Source organism: the organism of the source record quoted next, unplaced genomic scaffold, assembly GCF_019419815.1.
Source record: "Pyrus x bretschneideri cultivar Hongxiangsu unplaced genomic scaffold, Pyrus_bretschneideri_v1 Contig5, whole genome shotgun sequence".
Classification (NCBI taxonomy): Eukaryota; Viridiplantae; Streptophyta; class Magnoliopsida; order Rosales; family Rosaceae; genus Pyrus; species Pyrus x bretschneideri.
This window is the reverse complement of record NW_025999787.1, coordinates 5,556,253-5,583,845: the sequence shown is the minus strand read 5'-3', so window position 1 is coordinate 5,583,845 and position 27,593 is coordinate 5,556,253. Positions and strand designations below refer to the sequence as shown.

General features: G+C 36.0%; 2 protein-coding genes and 1 long non-coding RNA gene across 6 annotated transcripts; 2 read left to right on the top strand and 1 right to left on the bottom strand.

Annotated features, from left to right (window-relative positions):
* Positions 1-1,809: 1,809 nt before the first annotated feature.
* On the bottom strand, positions 1,810-8,461 carry LOC103948900 (arogenate dehydratase 2). Of its 3 annotated transcripts, none has more exons than XM_048569420.1 (12): positions 8,084-8,461; positions 7,916-7,983; positions 7,001-7,093; positions 6,001-6,201; positions 5,840-5,920; positions 5,544-5,639; positions 5,392-5,469; positions 5,197-5,286; positions 5,032-5,099; positions 4,740-4,821; positions 4,544-4,626; positions 1,810-3,616 (listed from the first exon to the last, which is right to left on the bottom strand). In XM_048569420.1, exons 1-11 carry the CDS (start codon positions 8,367-8,369, stop codon positions 4,567-4,569), a joined length of 1,203 nt encoding a protein of 400 aa, XP_048425377.1. In that variant the 5' UTR covers positions 8,370-8,461; the 3' UTR covers positions 1,810-3,616; positions 4,544-4,566. The 3 variants fall into 3 exon arrangements, with proteins under 3 accessions (XP_048425377.1, XP_009358261.2, XP_009358262.2); XM_009359986.3 differs by lacking the exon at positions 1,810-3,616 and adding an exon at positions 3,712-3,970 and having other exon boundaries at positions 8,084-8,460; XM_009359987.3 differs by lacking the exon at positions 1,810-3,616 and adding an exon at positions 4,042-4,360.
* Positions 8,462-10,794: 2,333 nt separating this feature from the next.
* LOC125470249 lies at positions 10,795-13,123 on the top strand. Of its 2 annotated transcripts, none has more exons than XR_007252529.1 (3): positions 10,795-11,205; positions 11,490-11,722; positions 12,270-13,123. It is a non-coding gene; the product is annotated as an uncharacterized LOC125470249 (long non-coding RNA). The 2 variants fall into 2 exon arrangements; XR_007252528.1 differs by having other exon boundaries at positions 10,837-11,205; positions 11,490-11,566.
* A 9,092-nt stretch (positions 13,124-22,215) lies between these two features.
* LOC103948898 (dof zinc finger protein DOF2.1) lies at positions 22,216-24,314 on the top strand. The gene is given in 3 exon segments (XM_009359983.3): positions 22,216-22,653; positions 23,297-23,308; positions 23,310-24,314. Coding segments are annotated over 3 exon segments (876 nt in total). The 5' UTR covers positions 22,216-22,620; the 3' UTR covers positions 24,141-24,314.
* The last annotated feature ends 3,279 nt before the right edge of the window (positions 24,315-27,593 follow it).

Below are 27,593 nucleotides of genomic sequence, written 5' to 3'. Positions count from 1 at the left end.
AACTGCAAAAGAACTCAACGTGATTCAGTTCAAACTTTGATCTTCTCTTCTCTTTGTTTCAACGTAGTCGTTGTTCTCAATAGGACGAGCACGTAATGAACAACATAAACTGAGAAGGGAGACAAAAACATGTCTTTATAGGAATACTAGCATTTGCCTACACATTTTGTCTGTAGAAGGAGAGAGGGAGAGAGAAAATGTGGGGGGTGGGAGGTTTTTATTTTTGGTTTTTTAATTATTTTTATTTTTTTTAATATTGAAGGTATTTTAATATCACATGTAGATGAGGTTTCAATAAAAACAGTAAAATTTGGACCTATGAAATTACATTATTGCCCATCATGTTTTTGTGTGCAATAGAAAACTAATTTGTCTTTTCATCCTCTTTTGATTGACAAAGAGAGCTTTATTAATTAGTAAAGATAATTGCTCATGAGAAGCAGTTTCTATCCCCTTTCAAGATGTTATAACTCCCTCTTATTTCAAATTGAATTATTTAGTTTTTGCAGTTGAGTTGTGACATGGATGCATCTTTATTGTTGACAGAGAACCTGCAATCTTGAATTCCGGTGGCAAACAAGGGGGGTGAATTATCGTTTTATTCATCGTAACCCTCTCTCTCTCTCTCTCTCTCTCTCGGACATTAGTATAAAATGGCTATAAAACCGTCCCTAAGATATTCCTCACTATTCTCAAAAGATTTGGAAAACTAACAAATTTTTTTTTTTTCCTAACACATTAAGGGCCTTTAGCCTGTACAAAATATAGAAATGGATTCCCTTGTGGCCTTTCAACCTCCATCCACACCTCTAACCACTCAATTTTCGCTGGAACTCACAGAGATGCTGCGGACTATTTCTTCTTGTTATGGCACCGGCCTCTAACCACACCTCTAACCACTAACAATTTCTTCTTGAAGCCCTCCTCAGAAATGACGATAAAGGTATTGCTCTCAACGTCATTACCTATACTTCTTTGATTCATGAAGTACGCAAATTAGGGGAGCGGAAAGAAGCTGCGAGATTGTTTGATGAAATGGTGAGCAAAGGTATCCTTCCAAATCTGCATACCTTCAATGTCTTGATTGATACATTCTACAAGGAGGGCTTGGTCGGGAAAGCTAAAAACATGGTAGAAATGATGACTCTAGGAGATATTGAACCTAATACGGTTACTGCCAATTCGCTCATGGATGGTTATTGCTTGCGAGGAGAAATGGATGAGGCAAAAGAAGTCTTTGATCTAATGCTTAGCAAGGGCTCCATGATTGATGCTCGTAGTTATAACGTACTGATAAATGGCTATTGCAAGCATAAAAGGGTAGATGAGGCCCAAATGCTTGTTCTGGAGATGTGTGATATGGGAGTTGTTCCGGATACAGTTGCTTACGACACTCTTATGGATGCTTTTGCAAGATGGGGAGAATAAAAGATGCACAGAAATGGTGGAGAGGGGTTTCTCTGTAGATGCATCGACTACGGAAATGGTTGTTGATTAATTGTGTAACAATTAAGTGGATCATGCTTTGGTAGCATTTATAAAACGACCATGGTGAAGTTGATTTGCATATGTGACAATGAAGTTTGAAGTTGCTGCCCCTTTGATACCATGAAAGTATGAATGTTTATATATAATCTTCATGAGTGCTTTCTCGTATTGCCGGAGGGTTTATTGTCCGGTTTTGTGGTAATTGTGACAGGTAGTTGGTGGTGCTGGTGGTGCTGGTGCAGGGACAGCTTCTGGGAGGTGAAATGAGGGTTGCCGCCGGTAATGATGGTAGTTATGAACGTTACAGTAGACAAACACAGCTTGATGTAACTGGGTAATATGGATTTGAAGGTTACCTTATTGTTTATGTGGTTTCATCAACCTACTCTTTCTCTCTCATGCCTTTTCTTTCTGAACTTTTCCCTACATGACTTCCAATTCTTCTACTCTTCTCTGTAATATGGTTTTGTGCTTGGATTAAGGCGGCCATTAACTCGAAACCCTTAAACTCAACAGATGATCACTCTTGATGTAGCTGGTATTTTGTATCCGGCGATTCAACACTTTTACCTTGCTTCTCGTGGGATCAAAGGGACTGCAAAAGTGGAACCTCAAGAGTTTCTTTCACCGCTGATTTCAAGTGGTCCATTTTTTGCTTTTCTTTCCTTCAACTAATTGTCGCACTTCAGCTTGGGCCGTCTCCATGATTTTTGGGGTTTTCACCAACTCAGTCATTGCCTATTCTATGGCAGTAGCTTGATCTGATTGGTTGTGAAATTGAACCCCGTCTGATGGACTCTGCTGTCTTAGAAGTACGTTGACAAAATCTTCCTCCTCAGACATCCTCGTCCTCCTCCGCTCTGTCGTTGCCTGTTGTACTAGTGGTACTGGTACTAGTACTAGTGATCATCTCGTTCTTTTTGGATCTTTTGACCTTTTGATTGTCGAGGATACTTTCGAAAATTGTACTGAGCTTTCTTGTATGTCTTTCATAGCAAGGATCGTCCCAGTAACGAACTCAAGAAATCTGAATGAAGGAAACAAATCGGCAATGTAAAATCTACCAGCAAGTTTGATGCTTTCGCCTAGTAGCGAAAGGAACTCCTTTTGGTCTTTGCATTTCTTCCCAAATGCTGCCTTTTGACACTACAGGCACTTGTGAAGCTGCTGCACCTGTCACTTAAATTGAAGGCAACTCCCTTGTGAGTTATTGATTCAATGGACTCAACAAAATTCCGCGCATCTTCTTCTCTTACGGACTGAACGACTGCACACGCTTCTCACTCAGTAGCTCGAAAAAACAAATCTTTCTCAGCTTCCACCAGAAATGTCCATAAGAGCAAAGAAAATACTCCCTTGACCTAAAGGACATAACCTCTGTTGCCAAAACCAGAGCCCTTTGAGTAAATGTAAGCTCATGCATTTTGAACACCTCCCGGAGGCGTTGACGGATGAAATGACCACAGCATCTAACTGACCCAGTTTAAGGTACATAACAGGGTCCATGCTTCTTGGCTACACGACTCAGTGTGCGGTGTGGCAGCGCACCCACCATATGATGTATCTTCCGGTAATTGGCAGCATCAATGGCCCCAGGTGAACTGACTTCTGGCGCCTCAGGCTTTGGATCACTTCCAGAAAATGACCAGGATGCAAGGGGAGAAATGAAAAATGGAAACTATGGCGCACCAGCCATAAGGCTTGTTTGGGAGTAATTTTAAAACAACTGAAAATGCTTTTAGAGAAGAGGTTTCTATGTTCCCACAACAGCCACATAACTTGCACTTGTATTAAGGACTAGTTCCAAAACATTTTCACTAAAAACGTTTTGTCATTTTAAACGTACTTCATAACAAGCCCTGTGACTTTGGGGCATTTTACTTGCAATTCAAGGCACGTTAATAATAACTTGTGGTTGGCAAGTTCCTTCTTCTATTTGATTAAAATGCAACCATTTTATATAAAAACAAATTAAAGGGAATTTTTACAAACAGAATGGTAGAATACAGGGGAATACATCTCGCAATAACATCCATTGGTGTATGAAATATTTATCGATTTATATCTTCCATTGTCCCAGCCACATGGATTTTGATCGGTATTCAACTCGCCGTACATTTCAATAAAACTGTTGACGTCAGAAGTAGAAATTACAGCCGTCATACGGACGGCATTCACCATAACAAAAACTGAGAAGAAAATGATGCTGGGGTGGGAGATAACTGAATTTTCAAGAACCGGGAAATTTAATGAAATGAAAACCTAGGTAGTTCTTAAGGTAGTTCCCACAATTAAAAGAAAAGAAAAAAAATGTAAGAGAATACAAGATATTTCCCAACTTCTGTACTTGCATGGACGCATAACAGCGAGTAAAACGAACTTTAGAAATTTTGTGCTGTTATTTGGTAAATTTTCATCAAATTTGACAATAATGGAAGATAAAACTGCGCAACGAAAATCAACCTTTTCGAAAATATAAACCCTGTACAGCAACACCAGCGATCAATAAAGAAAAAAATAGTATCAGAATGAAAGTACATCAGACGGTCGCTATTAAGAAGAAAAAATACACTTGCTGCTTTCTTTTACACAGTCTCTGTTGTAAATATTTATGTAGAGTAATTACATCAAGCTACATCCAGGTTTAGGAAAATTATAAGGAACTTCTATCCGTTTCCAAAAATTACACGAACTTTTTATGCAAACGTAGATTTAATAGTTACAATAACATACTTAAAAACATTGATGCATACGATCAATTATTTGAACTTGGACATCTATGGAATATAAAAACAAAGAAGAAAGATGGCAGTGACAAAATTTCAACTAACATGTATTGTAATTTGTACCACTTGCACCGAGAAGAAAAACACTGAAATTGGAGGAAGTTTCTTATAATTGCCGGTAACACTTTGAAATGATAAGTATCAAAACGAAATGTGAAGACTATACAGTCTTGATTTTGTTTTTATTGTGTGACTTTGTGGTGCTACTAAAGCTTGTTGGGATTCAAACTTTGTGTATAATAAGTATGATAGATTCACAAGTTTCTTACCACAATGTAGGTCGGTCAGTCAGTCATGTCATGCTTGTATCCATTGGGTAACTCCCTAGCACCCGCAAGAATGTGGCAAACTCCTGCAAGGAAATGTATATTGTTTTAAGATTTATTTCCTTCGTAGTTTAAAGAAATTGTTCAACTAAAGCTAAAACCGCCCTAAACATAAGATAAGCAAAACAAAAACAAAAACCTTCAGATGCCGAAGGGCATTTTGTGCACTCTGATCAGCCATTGATGCTTCAAAATCCACATAAAAAAGATAGTCAAAGTATCTGTAAGAAAATATGGGGCATGATCAGGAAAAATGTAAAAGGTGAAACTAGACAACTCTTAAATAGATCAAAACAGTTATGTATTGGTGCCAAAATCAAATTGGGTAGGGAATTGAGGCCTGTCAATAATATTCATGCCATAGACTCTGTGTGAGTGTGTATTTCATTAACATGGACGTATAATTCAGTTGATATGGTTACTGTATTTACTTTGATAATCCACCATTACTATCATCAGATGCTCGCAGGGGCTGCATACGCAAAGGACGGCTTTCAATCTGGTTAACGAAACAAATTCAGTAATTGTTAGGTGCACCACACTTGCAAAACAAACTATAGGAAGGGCACAGGGAAAGGAAAAGCCCCAGGACCCACCTTCGTAAGATTGATTTGACGCAAAGCAAAAACAGCAAGTGCCTTGAAAAGGACCCCAGGACCTTCCTCTAGTGAGAAGACTATACTTGTCTAAAATCCAATAACCATGTTATTAACAAAACAAAAAAAATCAATTTACAAAAAGGAGGTAAACAATACAACAGCCAAAACTTGTTAATCTTGAAAGGGCTTAACCTTGAATGGCTTATCTGTGCCAGGAATAATTGGTTCTCTTGCAAGCATTAGGAACCGAGTAACATTGTCAGAATCATCCTGTACATTTCAAATAAGTAACCACGAGAGTGCGGCATAAGTCATGAAAACACCAAATGCTCTCCGAGACAAACCTGAATATCCTGCGCAAGTATTTGCATACCGTATATGACTGCAGCAGCTGAGCTGGCAACAGCTCCTGTATCTTTCAATTTGTGGAAAGCAACATGCTACAATTTATAAAATGCATGGTCAGCTAGATTAATAAAAAAGTCAAGATAGTTACAATTTATATATGTAAGTCCACATTCTTCAGGGAGTTGTGACCAAAAGCAAATACTACATGCATATCCTGACTCGTGAGGTATACTTGGCATCAGGACTTACTGAGAAGAAAATCAGTTGTCCAACTATCTGATCAAGGGCTTACCTTTGCTGCACCAGCAGTATCATCCACTGCTTCTCTGACCAATCCCAACTTTGTTAACGTGTTCTCACACTGAGCAAGAGCCTGAAATATGACTAGTTACAGGGGAGAACCATGATAAAATACAGTATGAACAGAGAATCTAGGAGAAATGCTTTATACACCTGTGGATGGCTAAGAACCCTTTTCAGGTCTTCAATTTCAACACCATGGTTGGCCAGTAAGCAATGCCGAACGGCAAGTTTCACTTCCCCTACTATATGCAACCTGTGCCTGAGTAAAAGATCGTAGTTTCTGTGGATGCTTCCACCTAATGAATTCTCAATTGGTAAGACTGCTCTGTCCACAAGCCAGCGTTCAACAGCCTGCATTGAGTGGAATTGAAAAAGAATTAAGAAGCAAAAGATTCGACATTCCAGACTGAAAATACATAGACAGATATTTTTAGATATCGGTAGTTGTCCGGTCGTACCCAAACAGTAATATTCCAGAGGGAAATGCACCTAAGATCAAATATTTCGAGCCGGCTTCCGTGGAAAATTCAGACTTTTTAACAGTGTTTCTATCAGAGACGAAACTACTAACCATACTCCTTGTGCCATCAAAATATGCACAAGTAAAAAACAACACAAGAAAGGGAAGAAATATAGAGCATAGAAATAATGTTGTCAAAGCTCCTTCCCTACTTTAACAATTGACGTAAAATCTTAATCATTTTGAATACACAATGGTCCCATATTTCAAATAATTTAAGGCTTCTAGCCAACATTTATGGCAGAATTGGAAATTATGGTAATTTAAAGAAAAGGAGAAGCAAATTTTCACTGTTCTTTAAAATCACGTTATCAATTACTTCTCCCAAAATCATGCCCCTAAAGAAAACCATTTTGCCTGCAGCCCAACTTGGCAAGGTCCTATGGCTTCAGGTTCATGAAATATGTGCATTACAAGAACCACATCCATAAAATTTTACAAATGTAGTTTCTCTTAATAATAAATAATTGAGAGCCTGGTGATCATTTTATTTCCATAATCCAAGTCTGTCTTATTCATCAACAAATATTGTAAATATAAATAGAATGTAATGCTGCTGAAATTAATTGCACAATTTAATCCAACAATAAGAAAAAAGATGGTGATGATGAAAAATGAGTAGGTATTGACCTCAAAAGCAGCATCGAATTGTTCACAAGGCACTGCTTCACAATTTGGATACGCTTTCTCCGCAGCTGATTCACTGTATGCTCCACGAACCCCCTGAAATTTAAACATTCAACTATGTCAAAACAATTGTCAGAATTTCATTCTAAAACCACTTCCAAACTCATATTACTAAGGCCAAAAATTAGCATTATTCAAGTTAATTACACATACATACACACATAAAGACGATCCACTGAGAACCTAAACTGAAGACTCTCAAGTTCAGGCCAATAAATTAATGACGACCTTAGTGGTCTATATCAACCGTTCAGATAGCAAAAGCCTTAAGTAAGGATATATTTCTCAGCAATTACATCAAATCTAGATAGTTAATAACTTAAGAAACACAATAGGTGAGACTTCAGCTGTCCATATTTGTTCCAATGAACGAGAAGCAAGTTTTAAGTCAAATTGGATACCGCTACTAATCTAACTTTACCTATCTATATAACAAAAAAAAAAAATGTTACTAAACAACAATGTCATACACATTTAGGTAAGACAGCTCCTCATCTGAAAAAATAAAAATAAAAACATTATCGATATAAGAAGAATGTTCAACCAAAGCTTGTTTTCTAATAAAACCAACAACATAAAAGTTACTGATATAAGTATAAAGTCAGCTACTTTTACAACAGGTGCACTTTGTAATTTTAATCAAAATAAAATACAATCATGATCTTTCACTCATCCATAAATATCAAAATCCGTTCGTGTTCATCCATCTTTAATTGTTTTTCTTTTTATAACAAACCCAATTTCAGAATTTGAATATCAGTTGTTCTAAATAACTAACTTAACTAACTTTCAGGTAGGAAAAAAAAGTTTGCTGCTTTCAGTGTGAATTGAATACTTGTTGCAGCTACATAGTACTACCTGATACGCAACGCGAAGGCGGGAGCCATCAGAGACCGGATTGGAGAGGTCGGTCGAAGACAAAGGTCCTGAACCAAGCAACAAACGAAATATAAAAATGACACCCGATTTCCACAAAATTACAGAGCAAGGACAACAATGGCAGGTCGCAAGGGGCAGAAGTGGTACTCGGCAGAGTGTGGAGGTCTTTCGACACTACGTCATAGGGGAAGTCCTCCAAGGCGCTCCTTAATTCCCTAGCACCTCCAACCGGATTTCTGTGATCGCCGCAGTCGATTTTGCTGGTGTTGTCGTCTGACCGATCAGAGGCCAGGGCCAGGACAATACGACGGCGTCCGGAGCGAGATTCGAAGCTTAAAGTCGTTTTGGGGAAGTGATCGGCGTGAGAGGGTTTCGATACGACGTGCCGTGGGAGTGGGGTTGTGGCGGATCGTGCAACCAAAGATGCCGCCATGGCGCGCCGGTTGGGAAGGTTCAGACGGCGCCTGAGATACTTGCTGAGATATTTTAAAGACCGTTGGATGCTTTTGCTTAAAATATATATATTTCCGATAGCCCGTTCCTTGTTCATTCTTGATTCAGAAAAACAATAACGAATGAGAAAACTATTGGGCTTGAACTGTTATGGGCTTCGGCTTCCTAAAGCCCAAACAAATCAAACGGCCTTCGTGCCCATACCAAATTTGGGTCCAATATTCGCCTTCATTGACCGTATTCTTTGAATTGAACCACACTGATAATGGTTTTCTCGTAATATTACGGTTTAATAATTCCTTTTGTAAATGATAATTATTATTGGTACTCCAAAAATCTTAATTAGTACTCTAAATTTTCTGTAATTAGAAAAAGAAATACACTTATAAGGAGTGTAAAATGAGATTTTTAGAGTGCTAATAATAATTCTCATGTAAATAAGATATCTTAGATTTGAATATTATAGATGACAAGTCTAATATAAATCTAACCACTTTGGATCTAACTTAAACAAATGAATAGGATTTCCTCCAAGTTCCAACCCAATACTATTAGGATGCGTTTGTTGTATCGGACTAGCTTCAGGGACCAAGTTGGATTGGCTTAGACTATACTTAGTGAAAATTTTAGTACAACGTCAAACTAAAAAACTAGATAATTAACAAATTATAATATTATATTATTTAACACATTTCTTATAATATATCATTATTAATTCAACATCTTCTTTTTTTTTCTTTTTCTTTTTTTTCTAAAAATCTCTACCCCTTTCTGGAAATTTCTTTCCTCTTCCCCCTCTTTAGCTCCATCACATCTCTCCTTTACTTTCTCCTTTTCCTACATAACCCAGATCCTTCCCATCTTTCCTTTGAACTCTATAATCTAGATAACCAATCAATCATCATATCTATCAATTATCTGACTAACTCCATTAATTTTTCCAATTTCTTGATTTTCCTTTTCCGATGAGTTGGTCAAAGTGTCGATCGAGAAAGAAAAAAGTTTTGAGCATTATTTGAAATAGAGAAAAGGGTTTTTTAGAGATGGGTAGAAGAAGAACGCAAAGCCCAGGGGTTTTTTGGAAATTTTCTATTCATCCACAAAGTTAGCCATCTGGGATTTTTTTAGGAAAAAGGAAGAACAAGCACCGCAAACTGCTGGCCACGGTGATGACGCCGCAGAAGAAGAAAGAAGCCCAAGGATTGAATGTTGTTGTTTAGCAAGCAAAAGCTGGGGTCTGGATCTCGGCCTCGATTTTCTTTTAGTCCCGCTTAATTCCAAGCAAAAGTACGGGACTAGATAATGGGTTTTAGCGAAGTGGGGAGGGCCTCGTAGTTGAGGCGAGTCCCATTTATTGTAGTCCAAGACCTTATCAAACGTAAGATAATAATCTCGGTTAAGGCAATTCAAGTCAGTCCCTCCTAAGGAGGTGACAAACGCACCCTTACTATTTTGCTTTTAACTATATGCTGGAATTGAACTGTATATCCTATTTTGTGTTTGTGATAGGTAGTTTCTTTTGTTAAATTTATCTTAGATTTTAATGTTGTACATATCGATGGTCGTTTATCTTCAATGGGCTCCCTAAATGAATTCTTAACTAGAATTTAGGAAGCATTTAAAAAAAAAATAAAAAAAATCAACTTCAATCATGCTCCATATCCATATCCTAAGATAAGAGTTCACTTGCAAGGAGCTCCTAGTCGCTCTTTAAAACAAACTAGCAATCGGCACACATACTCCACGTACGCAACTAAATTTTTTTTTTTTTTTTTCGCTACGACTTATCATTAATGAGCATGAATGACAATTAAAAAAGAAAAAGACAAATAAAAAAAGGCAAAAGAAAAAGGTAGGAGAACGTGGGGAACGTAGAAACATGAAGAGGAGGAGAACATTGGGGTTTATTTTTGAAATTTTAAATATGATACGCTATATTTACATACGGTTGTGATGTTGGTAAAATTTGTGTTATCGTAATTACCAAATTGTCCACGTTTTTATTTTTGGTCCAGTTCTGGTGAGAGGATTTGTTACATCCTATCTCAAAATTTATTATATTTTATTTTTAATAATAATGAAATTATTAAAATATTCCTAAGATGCCACGTAAGCCTTCAGACCTTAATTTTCTTTCACTTTTCCAGTCTTTTTTACTATTTTCGAATAGTACTTATTTTTTTGGAACACGTGACCGCAGACAAAACTCTATTCGAACTTATAACGAACAAGTTATATTTAAAATTGTGTAAAAATACCTGAGCTAAATTCAAATTCGAAATTCTTGTGCAGTGTGCCACTGCTTTGGTCAGATTTTCGGATTAGCCTTGTGGGTTGTGTACGTTGGAAACCAAGAAAGTTGGTTTAAGTGTGCAGCAAGTGGGTAATTTAATATTGTTTTATTAGGTTCTGAAAACCCACTCTTGTGCCGTCATTCATTGAACTCAACTCTCCCTAATAAAACAATATTGAATTGTCCACTATCTCACGAGACATCATTTCTTTTTCATTTTTTTTCTCTCTCCCACTATCTCATGTCTCTCTCCCTCTCTCTCTCTACCCACAGTCCACTCAACCCTCCCTCACTATTTCTGAAATACATCTCTTCATCTCTCGACATTTTCCTTCTCTTTCTAAGCCGAGAGCTCAACCTTTAATCCCTTCTCAATTCCTTCGCGAATCGAACCCCAAAACCATATATTGAACATATTTGTGACTCAAGGAACATGAATATGTGTTTGCATGCATCATAGGGTCATCGTGGAGTGATCCACCATTGAAACCGAGAGCTTCATAACTCTCAAACTTGAACCCAGGTGAAACTATGCCTCCTTTTCACTATTTCTGGGGTATTGTTGTTGTTCCTTCATCTGTGAAGTTGATTTCATGAGAAAACTCAAGGGTTTTACCCTCTGTCATTTTCTGTACTTCGAGCCCAACCCCGACGACGAACTCCGGCGCAATGCCGTCGAGTTCAAAGTCGGTGGGTGTCCCTATTACATCAAATTTCTTCCTCTTTGTCTCTATGATAAATTGGGTGAAATGTTGAAGTGGCATTCGAGCCCTAACCTCTGGATGCACATCTATATCTCTTTTCCAGTTTTCGACGAGTGTGAATGGACCAACTCTGGCTAGTTCGTACTGTGGGTGCGCGGACCCGTTTGAAATCGAACCCAGGTAATTAATAACCTTGTTGCATTGGGTTTTTGGTTAAAGATCATTGAGTTTGACCTGCATGCGTGCTGTCGGTGAATTTTTCCAAAATCCGGCGAGAAACTCCACGCTTGCAGGCCATTTTCCGGCCAAATGCGATCACGGACGGGAACCCCATTGGTATATTCCGATTCCTTGTTCTCTGAGCTTCGATTTGACATATTGTAAGGCCAGATTTAATGAAGTTTTTGATTGGTCAAAGCTGGGATTTATCCCGGCAATCTCTTTTCCAAATTCCGGCGGTTGCAGAGGCAACCTGTTGGAGAAGAAAAAACAAATGGGGAAGCCCAGATCCGCGACCCGGATCAAGATCCGAACCTGGGTTCCGGCCCAGCCCGGTTATAAAATGCATACGGAATATTTCAGAATGCTCTAAGAATTCATTGCCTGAAATATCTTTTGTGCTGACTTTTATGAAATTTTCTCGGAAACTCTTCTTAGTTAATTTTGATGTCCCAAGTTCATTTATCTGTTTAAGAAAATGCTGAAGTTTTAACATAGGGAGCATCTCAATTGGTTTTTTAGGGTTGACCATTGACTCTTTACAAAATTTACTCGAGACCCCTCTTAGAGTATTTCAACGCTCTGATTTTAAATCTGCACGCCGTTTTCTTAAATTTGATCGTTTAAGCTGAGTTTTACTAATGAGTTTCAATATTATGTTTAGGTATGACCACTATCGGGTACTACAACTTTCTTAGCTTGAAAGGATGTGACATCGCAGGTACCTATGAGTGGGTCTTTTCGTTTTTACATATATATATATATACATGTATGTATATATGTTATTTTCCCAATAACTGTTTTTGTATATTATGATGTGATATCTTATGTTTAGCCTTACAAATAGGTTTTTCGTACACTTTATGTTTTTAATATTATTTATGAGCATAAACTTATGGGATGATATCCTTGCGTGTTATCTGCTCATTATTACATGTTTGCACGGTGTCTCTTAGTTATTTGTACTGTCATGGGCTAAGGATCAACTTCACATGTAGTTTACATGCACCGTTTACATTTGCTTTGTATTCAGTATGTGCTTATGTGCTAGCCTGTCTTTTTGTGTGATGTTTTGGACTTGTATGTGATGCGATTAGCGTAGCTCACGTGATGTAGTACTAGAATGTAAAACATACATCCATCCTCTTTCATTATTTGAATATATTTGCAGTGGACTTGTGTGCCAATATAAATTAATGAGTATTGATTTCTTATAATAACGAATTAAGATTTGATGTTGAGATACCTTGTGGTTGTGCCTACTTCCTTTAGCTCACTTGTGTTGCAGGGTACCTATTACATACTATTATTATAATATTTTTGGGAAACCATATATTTGATTTACAGCAAAGGTTACACCTCTCGAAAATGTTTTACAAAACTTTATTTTCTAGCCCACCCACCCTTTTTTTTCTCCCCTTAAGAATTTTAGTGCTAGAAGTTTCGTGACGACAATGATTGTTGGTAAAAGCTGTTACGTAGGAGACTTCTCCTTTCGGTATAAATGCCCATACTCTTCTTTTACTGCAATTTATCTATGCTGACATCGCTTATGTGATATAAGTTCAATCCCGCTCACATGCAAACTCTAAATTAGTCACTTTTAGGTTTCAAGTTATTCATATTTTCCACATCACTACATTTTATGGTTTCGTCACCTTCCAGGTGTCTACTAGCACATCGCGATTCGGATGTCTAGTCGGGGTGTGTAAGGGTTAGAGTTGTATTTTGCTGGAACTTTTGTTGACAAATGGGGTTTTATCAATATGGAGTTTAGATAATTAACTCTTATTGGCTAAATATTGATTCATAGTCATTATGACTCTCTAAAGTAAGAAGTAGGAAACATGACTGAAGCACAACTATTTTAGATAGCTTCTAAAATAATATTTTGATTTTAAATAGTTCATCGTTGATCGCTTAATAATTAGTTGCCTCCAATGTCTTAAATCACGGATTTTCATTTTACCTACAAAAAAAATATAGAAATTGATAGCATCACGAAGAATGATACAATTCATCCTCCCTTCTAGTTCTTTTGTGCCTTTTGACTGTTTATCTAGCAGTATATATATTAATTTGTGGAAAGTGCACATTATGTGCCAAGTTTCAACAAAACTGGTGTGATGATTTTATTTCCCTTAACCCAATATTCGTGAAGTCTATTCTATATCAGATCGTCTAGTTATCCATGCGTTATCCATGCTCTCACGTTTATTTTTTGAACGTATAAGAAAATTTATTTATTTATTTAATTTAGCAAAAAGAGGGAATATATATATGAAATAATGTTATTCACACATTCATTTTTACTTCTCACACACCTTTGTTAAATTTTTGTCATTGATATTTTTTAATTTTTAATTTATCTGATTCGACAACTGAAAAATTAAGAAAAATATATGAGAAGTAAAAATAAGTGTGTGGATAGCACTACCTTATATATGTTGTCCACTTGACTTGAATTTATATTATTTTTCATTGACATGCTTATCTGTGCTGTAGTCTTCACCTTCTTTATGAAGTCCTCTAAAGAACCGCATTTAATCACGTGAAAATTTCTTTAAAACTTGATGGGACAATTTTAATACTTAAAAAATGAAAGGGAAAATGATAAGAAAGAAATTGACAGACTGAAAAAAATTTGGAATTTTCAGCTGTAAACTTTCAGCATTTATGATAAATCACGTCAATTACTCTAGTTAGTTTAAATTTCAGGAAAATTAAATGGAAAGTTCGATCTGAATTAACATTAACGAGTAACAACGAACTTAGCCACGCACGTATTATTCAAATTTTATTTACCGTATAAGTAAAATTATACGTTACACGCATCACATTTATGATTTATGCAATTTAGGGTTGCCGTTTTTTTGTGAGGGACGGGGATGAATTTGGCTATAGTAACATGCATGATGTCCATGCATGCATCAAGATTGAGCTAAGATAATGAAATGCATGTATTGAATTATAGGAAATGATTCTCTCCGGATCCTTTCTACCAAGTCCACCAAGGCACACAATCTGGACCTTTGAAATTTGATCCAACGACTAAAGTTATTATAACTTTTAAAGTAGGTCCTGTTTGTAGCCATTGGATTAAATGTATTCAATTGCAATTTTGAAGGATTTTAATTCTTTTAATGAATCTAGGAATATTCAATCAGGATTTTAAGTGATTCTCTAAAATTTAAGGTGTATTCAATGAGAATTTTAAGATAGGTTATTAAAATTATTAGAATTCCGAGTGTATCCAATTAGGATTTTCAAGAAGTTTATAACATTCTAGGTGTATTAAATTAGAAATTGATTTTAGGGGGGGTGTATTCAATTGAGAATTTGAGAGATTTTAATGAATTTATAAATCCATGAACTTTTATGGAGTTTAATTGATTTGTAGAGATTCCATGTAAAATTTTGATTCAATTCCCTCGAAATCTCATGGGAAAAGGTGAGAATTGTGGATGCTTAAAATACACTACAAAATATCTCTAATTCCCTTTAATTCCTCAACTTTTTGAAATTTTTTACAATCAAATTCTAATTGAATACACCTAGAATGTTGTAAACTTCTTTGAAATCCTAATTGAATACACCTAAATTTCTAAGGATTTTAATAAGCTATCTTAAAATCCTGATTGAATACCACTAGATTCATTAAAAGAATTAAAATCCCTCAAAATCCCAATGGAATACACTCCCCTTAAATAATTTGAGAAAGTTGAGGAATTAGAGGGAGTTTGAGAGATCTCGTAGTGTATTTTAAGTATCCACAAATCTCATCTCTCCCCATGAGATTTCGAGGGAATTGAATCAAAATTTTACATGAAATCTCTACAAAACAATTAAACTCTATAAAAATTCTTAGATTTATAAATCCATAACGATCTTTCAAACTCTTAATTAAATACACTCCCTGGATTATATGTCTTGATGGACTTGATAAAAATGTTCCCTTGAATTATACGTTAGCAAAAACCTCGTAAGCTAAATCAAATTTGAACTCCTGCACGTAACATATTCCAAAACCGACCCGTTCCTTCGAGTCCGATAAAACCCAACCCTTTACCGAATCCTCTCTGATCTCAGATTCTCAGCTCCATTCAGGCCATGATGACGTCTACCCTTTCCGTTCTCGTGACCCGCGTGACTTCCCACCGTTATTCCCACGTGCCAAATAACCAACAAAAACCTCTTCTCTACCATCAGGTCCATCACAAAACCGAAAGGATAAATACACTTGTTATTTTCGACGTCTCATAATCGGAATTATTCATTTTACTTCTCGTTATTAAGTATCACATTCCAATAAAATAATCAACTTCTATATTAATTAGTCACTCATATGTATTCAATAAAACATATGGCCGTGAAAATCTTAATAGTTATTTAAATTAGTTGATTTGTTTTATCACTAACATTTTATTAACAGTATCTGAAACTAATTATGTTATGCTATTTGGATAGTGAAGCGCATGACAATGTAACTAAGCGTAAGACAGCATTAGTCCAAAATCGAATAACTAATAAGAATTAATAAAAGAAATAGAAGAAAAAAAATATGAATAACAGATAAATGGTGAAAAATTATTTTTGAATGGTGCTATTCACACATCTTTTTTTTCTTTCCCCACACTCTAACGAATAAATTCAACCTGACATTCAAAAATTGAAAACAGTTTATTAGCATAAAAAAGGAGTAGGATTCGTTCCCCTCTTTTTTTCTCTCCCCTTCTCTCTCTTTCTATTTAAACGGTCACGGTTAAACCATATTAACATTTTATATTAATTTTTTATAGAAAGAGAAAGATAAAATTTCAAAATTTAAAAATTTGAGAAAAGTGGATGTAATGAGATGAAAAGATGGAAGAAGAGAATCCTAGTTTAGAATTGAGTGGAATCACACATTCTTTCCTTGATAAGGGAGGAAAAGTGTGGGGCCTACGGGCAATGCCCACTAAGGCGGCCCAGTAGGGCATGACAGATGAGGCGTAAGGACTGCTGTGTGTCACAGTGCGGTGCGGTGTACTTTCCTCGTAAACCGAAATATTCGTCTCGTAGCCGCATTATTGGTGCCACGTGTCAGAATCAAAGGGGGGGATAGAATCCGGTGGAACCCACCTACGCCGACCATATCACTTACAGCTGTCCCTACTTGTTTCTTTGCTTCCCCGCATCTGGAATTTTCCAGCAACGAGCTTCTGCTTTGTTCACACTTCCAACTTCCATGGCATTACTTCCAAGTTTACCAAAGAAGATTCCGTTACTTCCAAACATTTTTCAATTATTTATATAAACTATATTCCAAAGTATTATAGTTTATATTACAGAAAGGAATTTGAATTTTGGTAGAACATTTGCTTTAGTGAGTATAATCACGCTCACGTTTATAAAATTTACGAAGAAATTGGGTTTCGGGTTGAGATGTGACGTGTGTACCATAAATTGCATGCACTAATTTCGAATGGGTAATGTTTGGAGAAGGATAAGTCAAGCAAATCATAATTTCATTGAATATCATTTGCGTTAAGAACAATGTGGTGCTAAATCAAGAAATCAATGTTTTGTTATGTCACAAACCAAAGGCGGCGGTTCTCGAAAATGTCAAGCAAAATGTTTAAATTGCTCAATAGAAATTGAGTGCGCTAGACTAATTGATAATGCACGTAAATTCATAACTTTAAGAGGACGGTAACAATCTCAAAGTTTCAAAACCATTTAAAATAGTGTTAAAATCACCGTGGCTAAACCAAAATACATAATCGTGAAAAGCTGAACTTAATTAACAAATCCAATATCAATTAGTATCACAAATCATCACTAAATTTTTTTTCCATAGCCAATCGAATAAAAAGTCTCACCATTTGAAAACGTAGCCCCAAAACGTGTTCATTGCCAATTGTTCTTCAACCAACAAAGTCTTTAAGTGACAAATGAGAATGCATGCTAGATTCTTTCCTTCACGCGAGAGGCAATCTCCACCACCTCCTCTTCCTCCTATATTTTTACGATCTATCATTTTTGTCCCTGCAGGCACAGTTTCCTATCCCACTTTACTTCTTTCTTTCGAAAATTTTGCTCCCTTCAGCATTTTGTTTGACCGTTCCATTTGACCAGTCAACTAACTTGACTGATATTCATTTCAAAATTTAGCCCCACATTCCTTCCCCGGCCCCATCGCAATGTTTGCATTTGCACCCAAAGAGTGCTAATGCTTGCTTGTGAATCGTAATTTTCAAACTACCTGGTGACTTGGTAATTGGGGATAAATTTTAAGTGTGTAGGGTACATTCTAGGTTTAATTTTTTATTCTAGTGAATTGCATAATAATGGTCAGAAGGAGGCTGAGTTTTCTTATGAGTCTTCCAGGCCCCTAAAAGAGTGAATTACCATGAAAAGCCACCAACCAGTCCTTTTTTGTTTTTAAAAAAATTATATTATTCAAACTAGTTTATAAAACTTTCAAATCAGTGATTTATATTTTATTAGTACGTACTGGTTTATAGTACGAGATGTTTAGTTGTCATATTTCAGATTGTTGAATTTTTTATGAAACACATTCAACACTCATTCATTTGTCGTATGTCATATACTGAAGTTTTGTTGAATTTTTTTATTTAACTACATCATCAATCAATATCAAATGCAACATATTTGCAAATTGTAACTGAAGCGGTTAAACGTATTTATTCATTCGCAATTACGTTGAAAGTCCGATGTTTAAATTCCTTTCTCATCGAATTTATTATCCTATTCAACCTTAAATTACCTTAATTAATTATAAAAATGGTGATCAATGTTCTTTCTTGGAATGGATGGTTGGAGCCGATTGAAGCCAGAAATTTGTTTCATAGGATCCAAAGGTTAAATCATGGTGGTCGCAATCATTGTTTGTTTATTATATTGTTTCTGACAGATTTTAACATGCACAATATACTTGAAATCTTGTTTGAACATTGTGTTTCCCGCTAGCTACTCCAAGAATATTTTTCCATAAATGGAAAATATTTCTACACATGTAAAGATGGCTAGATACGAACCGTTCGATCATCACCTGATTGGATGATCGATCTTACCATCATAAGTGGGTTGCATGTGGATAACAAAATCGGGATAATGATGAGCTTAATTTAAATTTATTAATACATCAAGCCAATTAGTGAGCTAATAATTTACATTTAAGGAATGATGATCTAGCTAGACTTTAATTCTAGAGCAAGAAAGTTGATGTTAGACCGTGGAAAACGACAAAAAATTGTTTCGTTTACATACGTAGCATCCAAACATGCTTTAGTCATATGTGATTTTGATGTCAATAAAGCTTACTATTCAAGAATATTACAAAACAAAGAAGAATTTGTTTGGTGTTTCGTGATAGTGAGAAGAGCGACTTTATTTGGATCAGGTAAACCGTCCAGTTGGCGCTTTGATCTAATAACATAATGTCACGTTAATCTCACTTCATATGACATGATGATATTAAATCAAGATAACACTGTAACAGTGATACGGTGTATCGAGTTCAGCTAGGTCATTAAGAATGAGGCATTAGTTTCAAGAAAACAGACAAGTCTCACACACTTGACTGGGAAAAGGAAAGAAAATTAAACTGTATACTTTCATGATGAGTGTGTAATTGTTAGCACACAAACACATGTAATTAAAGGCGATATGCTGCAGAAATCAAGAACTTTCCTCAATAGAAGCAGATTTTAATTACATTTGTTTAAATTTTTGGGCAGAGCAAAAAGACAATATATGGTTTTTGAGCTAGTATTTGATCTGATCTGGGCTCGATATTGCACTTTTGCAGGCTAAAATTGTTTAACCTGACAAAGATGCATGGATTAAGAAAAGTGTTTTCTTGTTAGAGAGTTTTATATGCATCATTGATTATGTTGATTTTATTCTATGATACGGTTTCATATATTTATGAACTATTGAATGTGATTAATTAACGTGTTGTTATAAAACAATGAATTAGTAGCATTACGTATAATTCTAATTAGGTCACATAGACAAAAATGTCAGCTTGCTAAACAACATTAGGACAGAAAAACCAAGATAGGGTTCTATAACAATGCGTATATTTGAACAATGCCATATTCGAAAATGTGTAATTAATATACTAGGAGAGAGCTCAAACTTGCGTGTATCGCTGACACATTGCTTTGTCCAATGAGCTTATATTTGAAATTCATCGAATCAATTTTGTTTTTTTTAATTACAAGTTATTTTTATACTCTAAATTAAATTAACAGGAGTAATGTTACACTTATCACATATTTGTACAATAATTTGTATTATTATTGAGAATGAATCCCACATTGATGGGAGGAGGGACCTTGCATGGGCTTATAAAGTAAGTTAGGCTACTTCTTCTATTGCCAATTAGTTTTATGGTGGAACCTCAACTTTCTTCATGGTATCAAAGCAGGTTGTCCCACGTGTGAAGTCAAACGGCCACACGCGCTCCACGTCACCCCGTTGTGTCGTCCACATGTTAGGCTTGAAAATTTACCACACATGAGGGGGCGTGCTGAGAATGAATCCCACATTGATGGGAGGAGGGACCTTGCATGGGCTTATAAGTAAGTTGGGTTACCCTCCATATTGCCAATTGTTTTACGGTGGAGTATGGAGTAGGTGGGCACAGCACAAAATTAAAAATTTGAGGAATTGGACCTTAGGAGGGACGGCAAAGAATTGAGGAAGGGTGAAGGAGGCTAGGGTTTTACCAGGAAGAGGAAACCTAAAACTAGTGATACCATGCAAGGTCCATCCTTTCATTAATGTGAGACTTATTTTCAACAACCATCTCTCTAATAGATCTACCAACCATATGCGTCTCATCTGTATTAGAAAGAGAATACAAATATATGGTAAGAGTATCATTTTGACATTAAGAAGAAAAGTCTTCAAACGCAAGATGTAATAAAATAAAAAGAAATACCATATTTACTTGGACAATCCACCACTCGTCAATTTCATTTTCTTGAATTCTTCTTCATTAAGTTTTAGTTCAATGCACATAATTCTACTGAATTAATGACATTAGAGCTGTATTGTGTATATTACCACAATCAAACTAATCTATGGTTGTCAAACTAGGTTGCACACGCAGTAAGCAAAGTACAACTAATTGCGTTACAATTAGACATAAATACACAGACAGATGCCAAACCAGCCGTAAAACAAGTACCAGTGGGTACAAAATAATGCTTGTTAATTATAGTGCTATTGCTTTAGGGTTGATTACGACTTGTCACAAAATTGGACCACAACTACCACGAGACCAACCAGAAAAATGCAAAAATCTAGCTACCTATTCTTTTCCTTTTTTATTTAGTTTAAAAAAAAAAAAAAAAAAAAAAGACACGCTCTTTAGGTAGCTATGAGCAATTAATTTTAGGCACCTCACCGATTAATTTTAACTATCATGATAAAATTTTCTCTAAATTTTTTTTAACCATTTAAAAACACTTCTCAAACAAATCTTTAGTAATAAGACAAAAGAAAATGAAACGAAGATCCTTACTCTGTGTGTCATAATCACTAGTGTTCTCTCCTGCCGGCCGGTCCCAACCTCATCATGCGGTCCATATCAAAAGAACCTTCAACGAAGACAACCACAGTTAAAAAAAAACAGGCACCAACAACCATTCACTATTACAAGATCAAATTACCAAAAAAGATAAGACGTTCGAATTTAATAATAATGTCGTACGAATTTAAGTAAAATTATATTTATTCCATATCTATGTTATCATTTGTGCCATTTCTTGAATAAAAATAAAACTTATCAACCCATGTGAGTTTGACTTGCAAAAGAATTTTTCTATCGTATAACATTCTAATTCAATAATATCACACTATATCATACCTGAGTAATTTTTCACATAGGAAAGTATCAAAATACCAATAATCATATACCATATAAGTTATTCGTATTAAAAAATAAGGAATAAAAAAACTGCATCATTGTTCTGTGGGGACCACCCTTCACCACTACAATCCAGAATCACCTACCCAAAATCTCCGTTTTTATTGGTTTTTAACAAATTTGTTTTAAGAGTAATGTTATTTATATCATGTTTTTATACCATATTTTTATATCATATTAGATGTTATTTAATGTGAACAGCCACATCATTTGAATTAATTCAGATTTTTAAATTTAGTTCATTATTTAATAAATTAATAATTAAGAAAAACTAGTTAATTAAATAATGATTGTGGTATAAGAGTTTTTTTCCTTCATTTCCTTGATTTTTGTAAAATTTTCAATGTGGATAGCCACATCAGATATCATCTAAGATGATATAAAAATATAGTATGAATAGTATGTTTTTTGGAACACGAGGATTGTGCAGCAGCACACTGCAGGAAAACGAGTGACGAGTTCGAGAAGGAGGCGAGGTATTGGGGGGTGAGCGGTGGATATACGATATGACCGGGGATGCGGTTTAGCAATAAGAAAATTGTAAATAGAAGTAGTGGTGGTGGGGCCCTGCAAAAATAGTTGCATCCACGCGAGATCGGGGCCCACAGGAGAATGGGATGGAAGTAGCAGCTGAAGCTAGTGGGGGCTGGCGCAGCTGAGAGACTGTGAGGTGCGTTAGTGTGGCCTCACTATATATGAAACCGTTGCAGAGCACAGAAGGTGGGACTCGAATTTTCTCAACGCACCCACCGCATACACGAAACACATACACTTTCTCTGCGACCTCATCGATTATCTCCCCTCTTGTACGGATCAAAACTCTATCTGTCTCTCTTTCTCTCTCCAGATTGGGTTTGCTTTGTTATATATTGGATTGAAGAGTTGGGGTGTGACTTAAGCTTCTCTATTACCTCACCTGCATGTGAATTCTCTCTCTCTCTCTCTCTCTTTCTCTCTACCCTTCAATCAATCTCTCTCTCTCTACTCTTCAATCACCATCTCTTTCTTTCTCTCTCTAAAAGCCAGTTTTCTTCTTGCAAATTGTGGACTGCTTGATTGATTGCATGAACTAATGGATCCTTCAAGTGGACAACAACAACAACAGGTAGGATATTTCATGAGGATTCTCAGAAGCTGCTTTCTGTTTGTTGTGTTTTTTGTATATAGTTTCCAATAATATTATAGGATGGTAGTCTTTACCTTCTTTAAAATTTCACTTAAAATTGATTTTCTCTTTTAAATAAATTTAATTTACCTTGATTGTTATGAGTTGGTAGCTGATTCTGTTGGGTTTTGGGTACAATTTTCAAACAAGAAGCGCTTTGAGTTGGATTAGTTCTTAAATTTTCCAGAAAAGAATTTTTTATCTTTATTTGAGTTGTGTCTTATGTTATTTATGAATTTTCATCTTGATCGGAATCATGATATTTTGTTTGCTTCTTTTTGGTGAAATAGTAAACTGAAAAAGCAAGCAAACATGAAATAATGTTGCTGCTAATAATTACATTCACTTGTATGACCTTCTATGAGTTCATCCTCTCTCAATTTGGACTCACAGTCTAAAACCGTCACAAGCCGTCATCATCATCATACACATTTGCCTGCACAGTACATGTGAATGCAAGATATGTAACTTCAAAGCAAAGCTTAGAATATATCTATGTAGCTAGTACACTATTTCTTGACACGTAATTGTCCTTTAAATTCCCAATTTTCTAACTTTTTGAATTTACCCCTCGATAATTCAGGAAATGTCAGCTACATTCAATGGACATGCTGGTCGGCTCAAAATCTCAACAGCAGCAGCAAGACAGGAAGCCGAGGCCTCAGCCAGAACAAGCTCTAAAATGTCCGAGATGTGACTCCACAAACACAAAATTCTGCTACTACAACAACTACAGCCTCTCACAGCCTAGGTACTTCTGCAAGTCCTGCAGAAGGTACTGGACCAAAGGTGGTACCCTCAGGAATGTTCCTGTGGGTGGAGGGTGCAGGAAGAACAAGAGATCGTCTTCGGCGGCGAAGCGAGCTCAGGAGCAACCGCTCACACCCAATTCCAACCCACTCCCTGCTCTAGGTTATGACTCAAATGACCTCACCCTTGCATTTGCTAGGCTCCAAAGGCAGCAGTCATGTGGTGGCCAGTTAGGGTTTGATGATCATAACATTCTTGGAAACCCTAATTCAGCTCCTGGGTTTCTTGATGGACTCAGGACTGGGTTTCTTGAGTCGCACAATGGTAATTTCCAGAACTTGTATAACTATGGGTTTGGGAATGGTAATGGGAATTTGGGTGAGGTGGAAGATTGTGGTGGAGGAATGGGAATCCACCACCCATTTGAAGAAGCCACCACCACCACCTCAGCCACCACCGCAGTGACGGTTACAACAATGAAGCAAGAACTGTTCAATGCACAAAGTGAGAGCAGCAACAGAGTTTTGTGGGGGTTTCCATGGCAGATGAACGGTGGAGATCATCATGCAAACATGGTGGGGAATGGGAATCACGAGTATGATTCAGGAAGAGAGAGCTGGAACGGGATTGCTTCATCTTGGCAGCATGGACTTCTGCACACAACTCCACTAGTGTAACAAAACCCTCGAGCAGCTAGGTTTTTTAATTAGTGTGTTGGTGATCAGCAAGAAACAAAAATTAAGAGAAAGGCATAGGTTTCAATTTAATTTGTTCACTTAATTATCAGAGACTTAAATGTCAGTTTTAGTGCTTTTAAGCTTGTACTAAGTTATATATCTTTTGTTTCTCCATCTACCTTTTATTGGTTGATAAACCAATGAAATCTTATGTTTGTGAAATCTTTTGTTTCACCATTCCATCACCTGGTGAACATTTCTTAGACCAATCGATATTTTTTAACACAAACAAAACATCTTTAAGCAAGATACACAATTGAAAATATTTTTTTTCCGAGACTATAATTTGTGCGAGACAAAATTCCTCTTTATTTGTCGAGAAAATAAATATTAAAGAGATTTTTTTAAAGCAGAATTTTTGTTTATCCTCTGTAACATTACAATTTAACACTAATTTTTATATTAATATTATAAAAATTATGCAAAAAAATATAAATTAACGGAAAATTTATAGAAAATCTTATTTTTCAAAGATTACCTCATTTGTCTTGCCAAGAAACTTGCGAGGTTGCCAAAGAATCATTCATTCATTTCCGTATTCGAGAAAAGGAGAGAGAGAGAGAGAGGGACAGTGATGTTTCATGGATTGTGCAATCTGAACTGTCTGAGTGATGTAAAAGCCAAAGTTGTTGCAGCAGGAGCAGGCTTTGGATTTGGAGTGAGTGGAGTTTTCAACATATTCTGCTATCATTACCTCTTATTTTCAGGTAGATATTCTTGGAATATTTTAATCTCGGGATTATTATTAAATTACCTAGGAATAAATTGATTATTATAATTATAATTGAAACTTGGTAGGGTTTGTCTTCTTCTCAAGCGATACAAATTTCAGTGAAACACTATTTTTTTTTCATAGGCTTTTTAGTTAAAATAATTTATGAGATTTGCATAATACATCATTTTGATCTCTAAAATTGAAAATCAATAGAAATGGTCTCTGAGATTGTTTACCATCCATTATTTTGATCATTCTGTTAAAAATTCTGTTAAGCGTCCTAGAGCTCTTTGCCGAAAGTCTGAGCAATTTTCAAATATTCGTAACTCAATCATTTCTTAACCAAATTAAACCCGCAATATATCAAAAATGAAGATAGGAAAGTGTAGAAAAAAATTATACCTATTTGGAAGCCTAATAGTTGCCGGAGATGGTTGGAAAATAGTGACTGGTCTGCAGGAAAACTAAAAAACTCGACGGAAACAAGGTAAACTTTAAACGTTCATAACTTCTTCAATACTCAACGAAATTGAGTGATTCAAAAAAGAAAATCATACTTCTCAGTGAGACAAAGAGAATGGTACTTTTTTATGGCTAATTCTCTGTGGTTTGGCCAAAAAAAAAAAGCTCAAAAGTGGCTAAATCGAGACCAAGACAGCCACTTTCGATCCGTTTTTTGGCCAAACCACGGCGATTTAGCCATCGAGAAAGGTACCATTCTCTTCATCTCGTCAAGAAGTATGATTTTTGTTTTGAATCACTCGATTTTGTTGAGTATTGAAGAAGTTAAGAACGTTTAAAGTTTACCCATTTTCCGACCATCTCTGGCAACCATTGGGCTTCCAAATAGATATAATTGTTCTACACTTTCCTATCTTCATTTTGATATATTATGGATTGAATTTGATTAAGAAACGATTGAGTTACGAAGTTTTGAAAATTGTCCAAATTTTCGACCAAGAGCTCTGGGACACTTAATGAAGTTTTTAACGAAATGACCAAAATAATGGATGGTAGACAATCCTAGGGACCATTTCTATTGATTTTCAATCTCAGATACCAAAGTGATGTGTCATGCAAATCTTAAAGACCATTTTGGCTAAAAAGCATTTCTTATATTTTATTTGTATTATAGCAAACCAAATCCAAGTTAGGATTTGGGCGTGAAAGAATTAGTCAGCACAGCAGCGTCTATGTGAAAATTTCAAAGAGCAGTTGTGTAATTTGTGTCTGGTTTTTATTTTAGAATATAGTTTTATGATAATGTTAAGGGGGCTTTATTAAAAATGAGATTTTTTATGTATTCTCTATCATTTTACGATTTAACGTCAATTCTTATGTTAACAGTATAAAACATTATGCAAAAAACATAAGGTAAGAGAGAGTCCTACTTTTGAAATAGTTGCTTAACATTTCTCTAGTTTTATAAATAATTTATTTATTTATTTGAGAAAATTGACAAACATTTGAATGATTGCGCGTATGCTATCCCTTTTTGTGTCTCCTTTCTAATTATTTGACACGTGTTCCGTCCATTAACTCAGAAAGTAACATTGTTAATAAATAATAAAACAATAATAAAGACTAAAAATAAAAGGCTGGGGAAACATGGTTGCCACTTAAATCCCTCATACGACTTTGATGGTCACCGCACCTTACCGTTCACCATTCCTTCGTCTCTTCACAAATGTCCAACCATCACATGAGCCACATCCAACCCCCATTCAGTTGTCCACCTTTCCTTCAACCACCATCACAACCACCTCCTCATCATCCGTTTCCTTCGCTTCTTGATCATCCATCAAACTTGAGTTTGCTAATTGTGGTTTATTGGTTTCAATTTTGATAGTTTCTCAATTTGATTTATCTCTTTTTAATTCATAAGATACATGAATAACTCATCTTCCTATTATTATTTGGGACAAGGGTGTGGGGAATATTGTTATGTGAGTGAGAAGCCGTGGTGCAGTCTACATGAAAGAATTGGTGTGGTAAATTGTGGTTGTAGAAGGAATCATTGGGATGGGAGAGGGTGTTGAAATGTCCCACATCGATCGTATCTATGAGAAATAGAAGAGTTAAAATACCCTAATCTCACTCCAACTAATACCGAGGCCTTTTGTGATAAAACCCCACACTTGATGGAGTGGACAAGTGATAATTACCAAGTTAAGGACAATATTGGTGTTGTTGGAGTAGGTTGTTGACCCATATCTTTGATAATTCTACATGGTATCAGAGCCAGAGAGCGGGCTCGTATCGTACTGCCATGTGATGGGTGAGTCCCTTAGCCCCGCGTGTTGGGTGAGTCCCCTTGGCTCCATGTGGTTGTCGATGTGTACATCTCCCACATATGACCCACTAATTGGGTCCCACATGAGGGGGCGTGTTGAAATGTCCCACATCGACCGTATTTATGAGAAAAGAAAAGTTTAAATACCCTAATCCCACTCCAACTAATACCAAGGCCTTTTGTGATAAAACCTCACACTTGACGGACTGGGCATGTGGTAATTACCAAGTTGTGGACAATATCGGTATTGTTAGACTAGGCCGTTGGCCCCTCTCTAATAATTCTATAGCATGATGAGGAGGACACAAGTGGTGAAGGTGGCTGGTGATGTTGCCTGTTTGTTTGTGCATTTTTATTTCTGTATTGATATATTTAAACTTGGTGT

Coding starts and splice junctions, on each gene's coding strand:
- LOC103948900 (XM_048569420.1), bottom strand. CDS start 8,369: ATGGCGGCATCTTTGGTTGCACGATCCGCCACAACCCCACTCCCACGG. Junction 7,984..8,083: donor AGACCTCCACACTCTGCCGA/GTACCACTTCTG, acceptor TGCTTGGTTCAG/GACCTTTGTCTTCGACCGAC. Junction 5,640..5,839: donor ATACTGCTGGTGCAGCAAAG/GTAAGCCCTTGA, acceptor TATAAATTGTAG/CATGTTGCTTTCCACAAATT.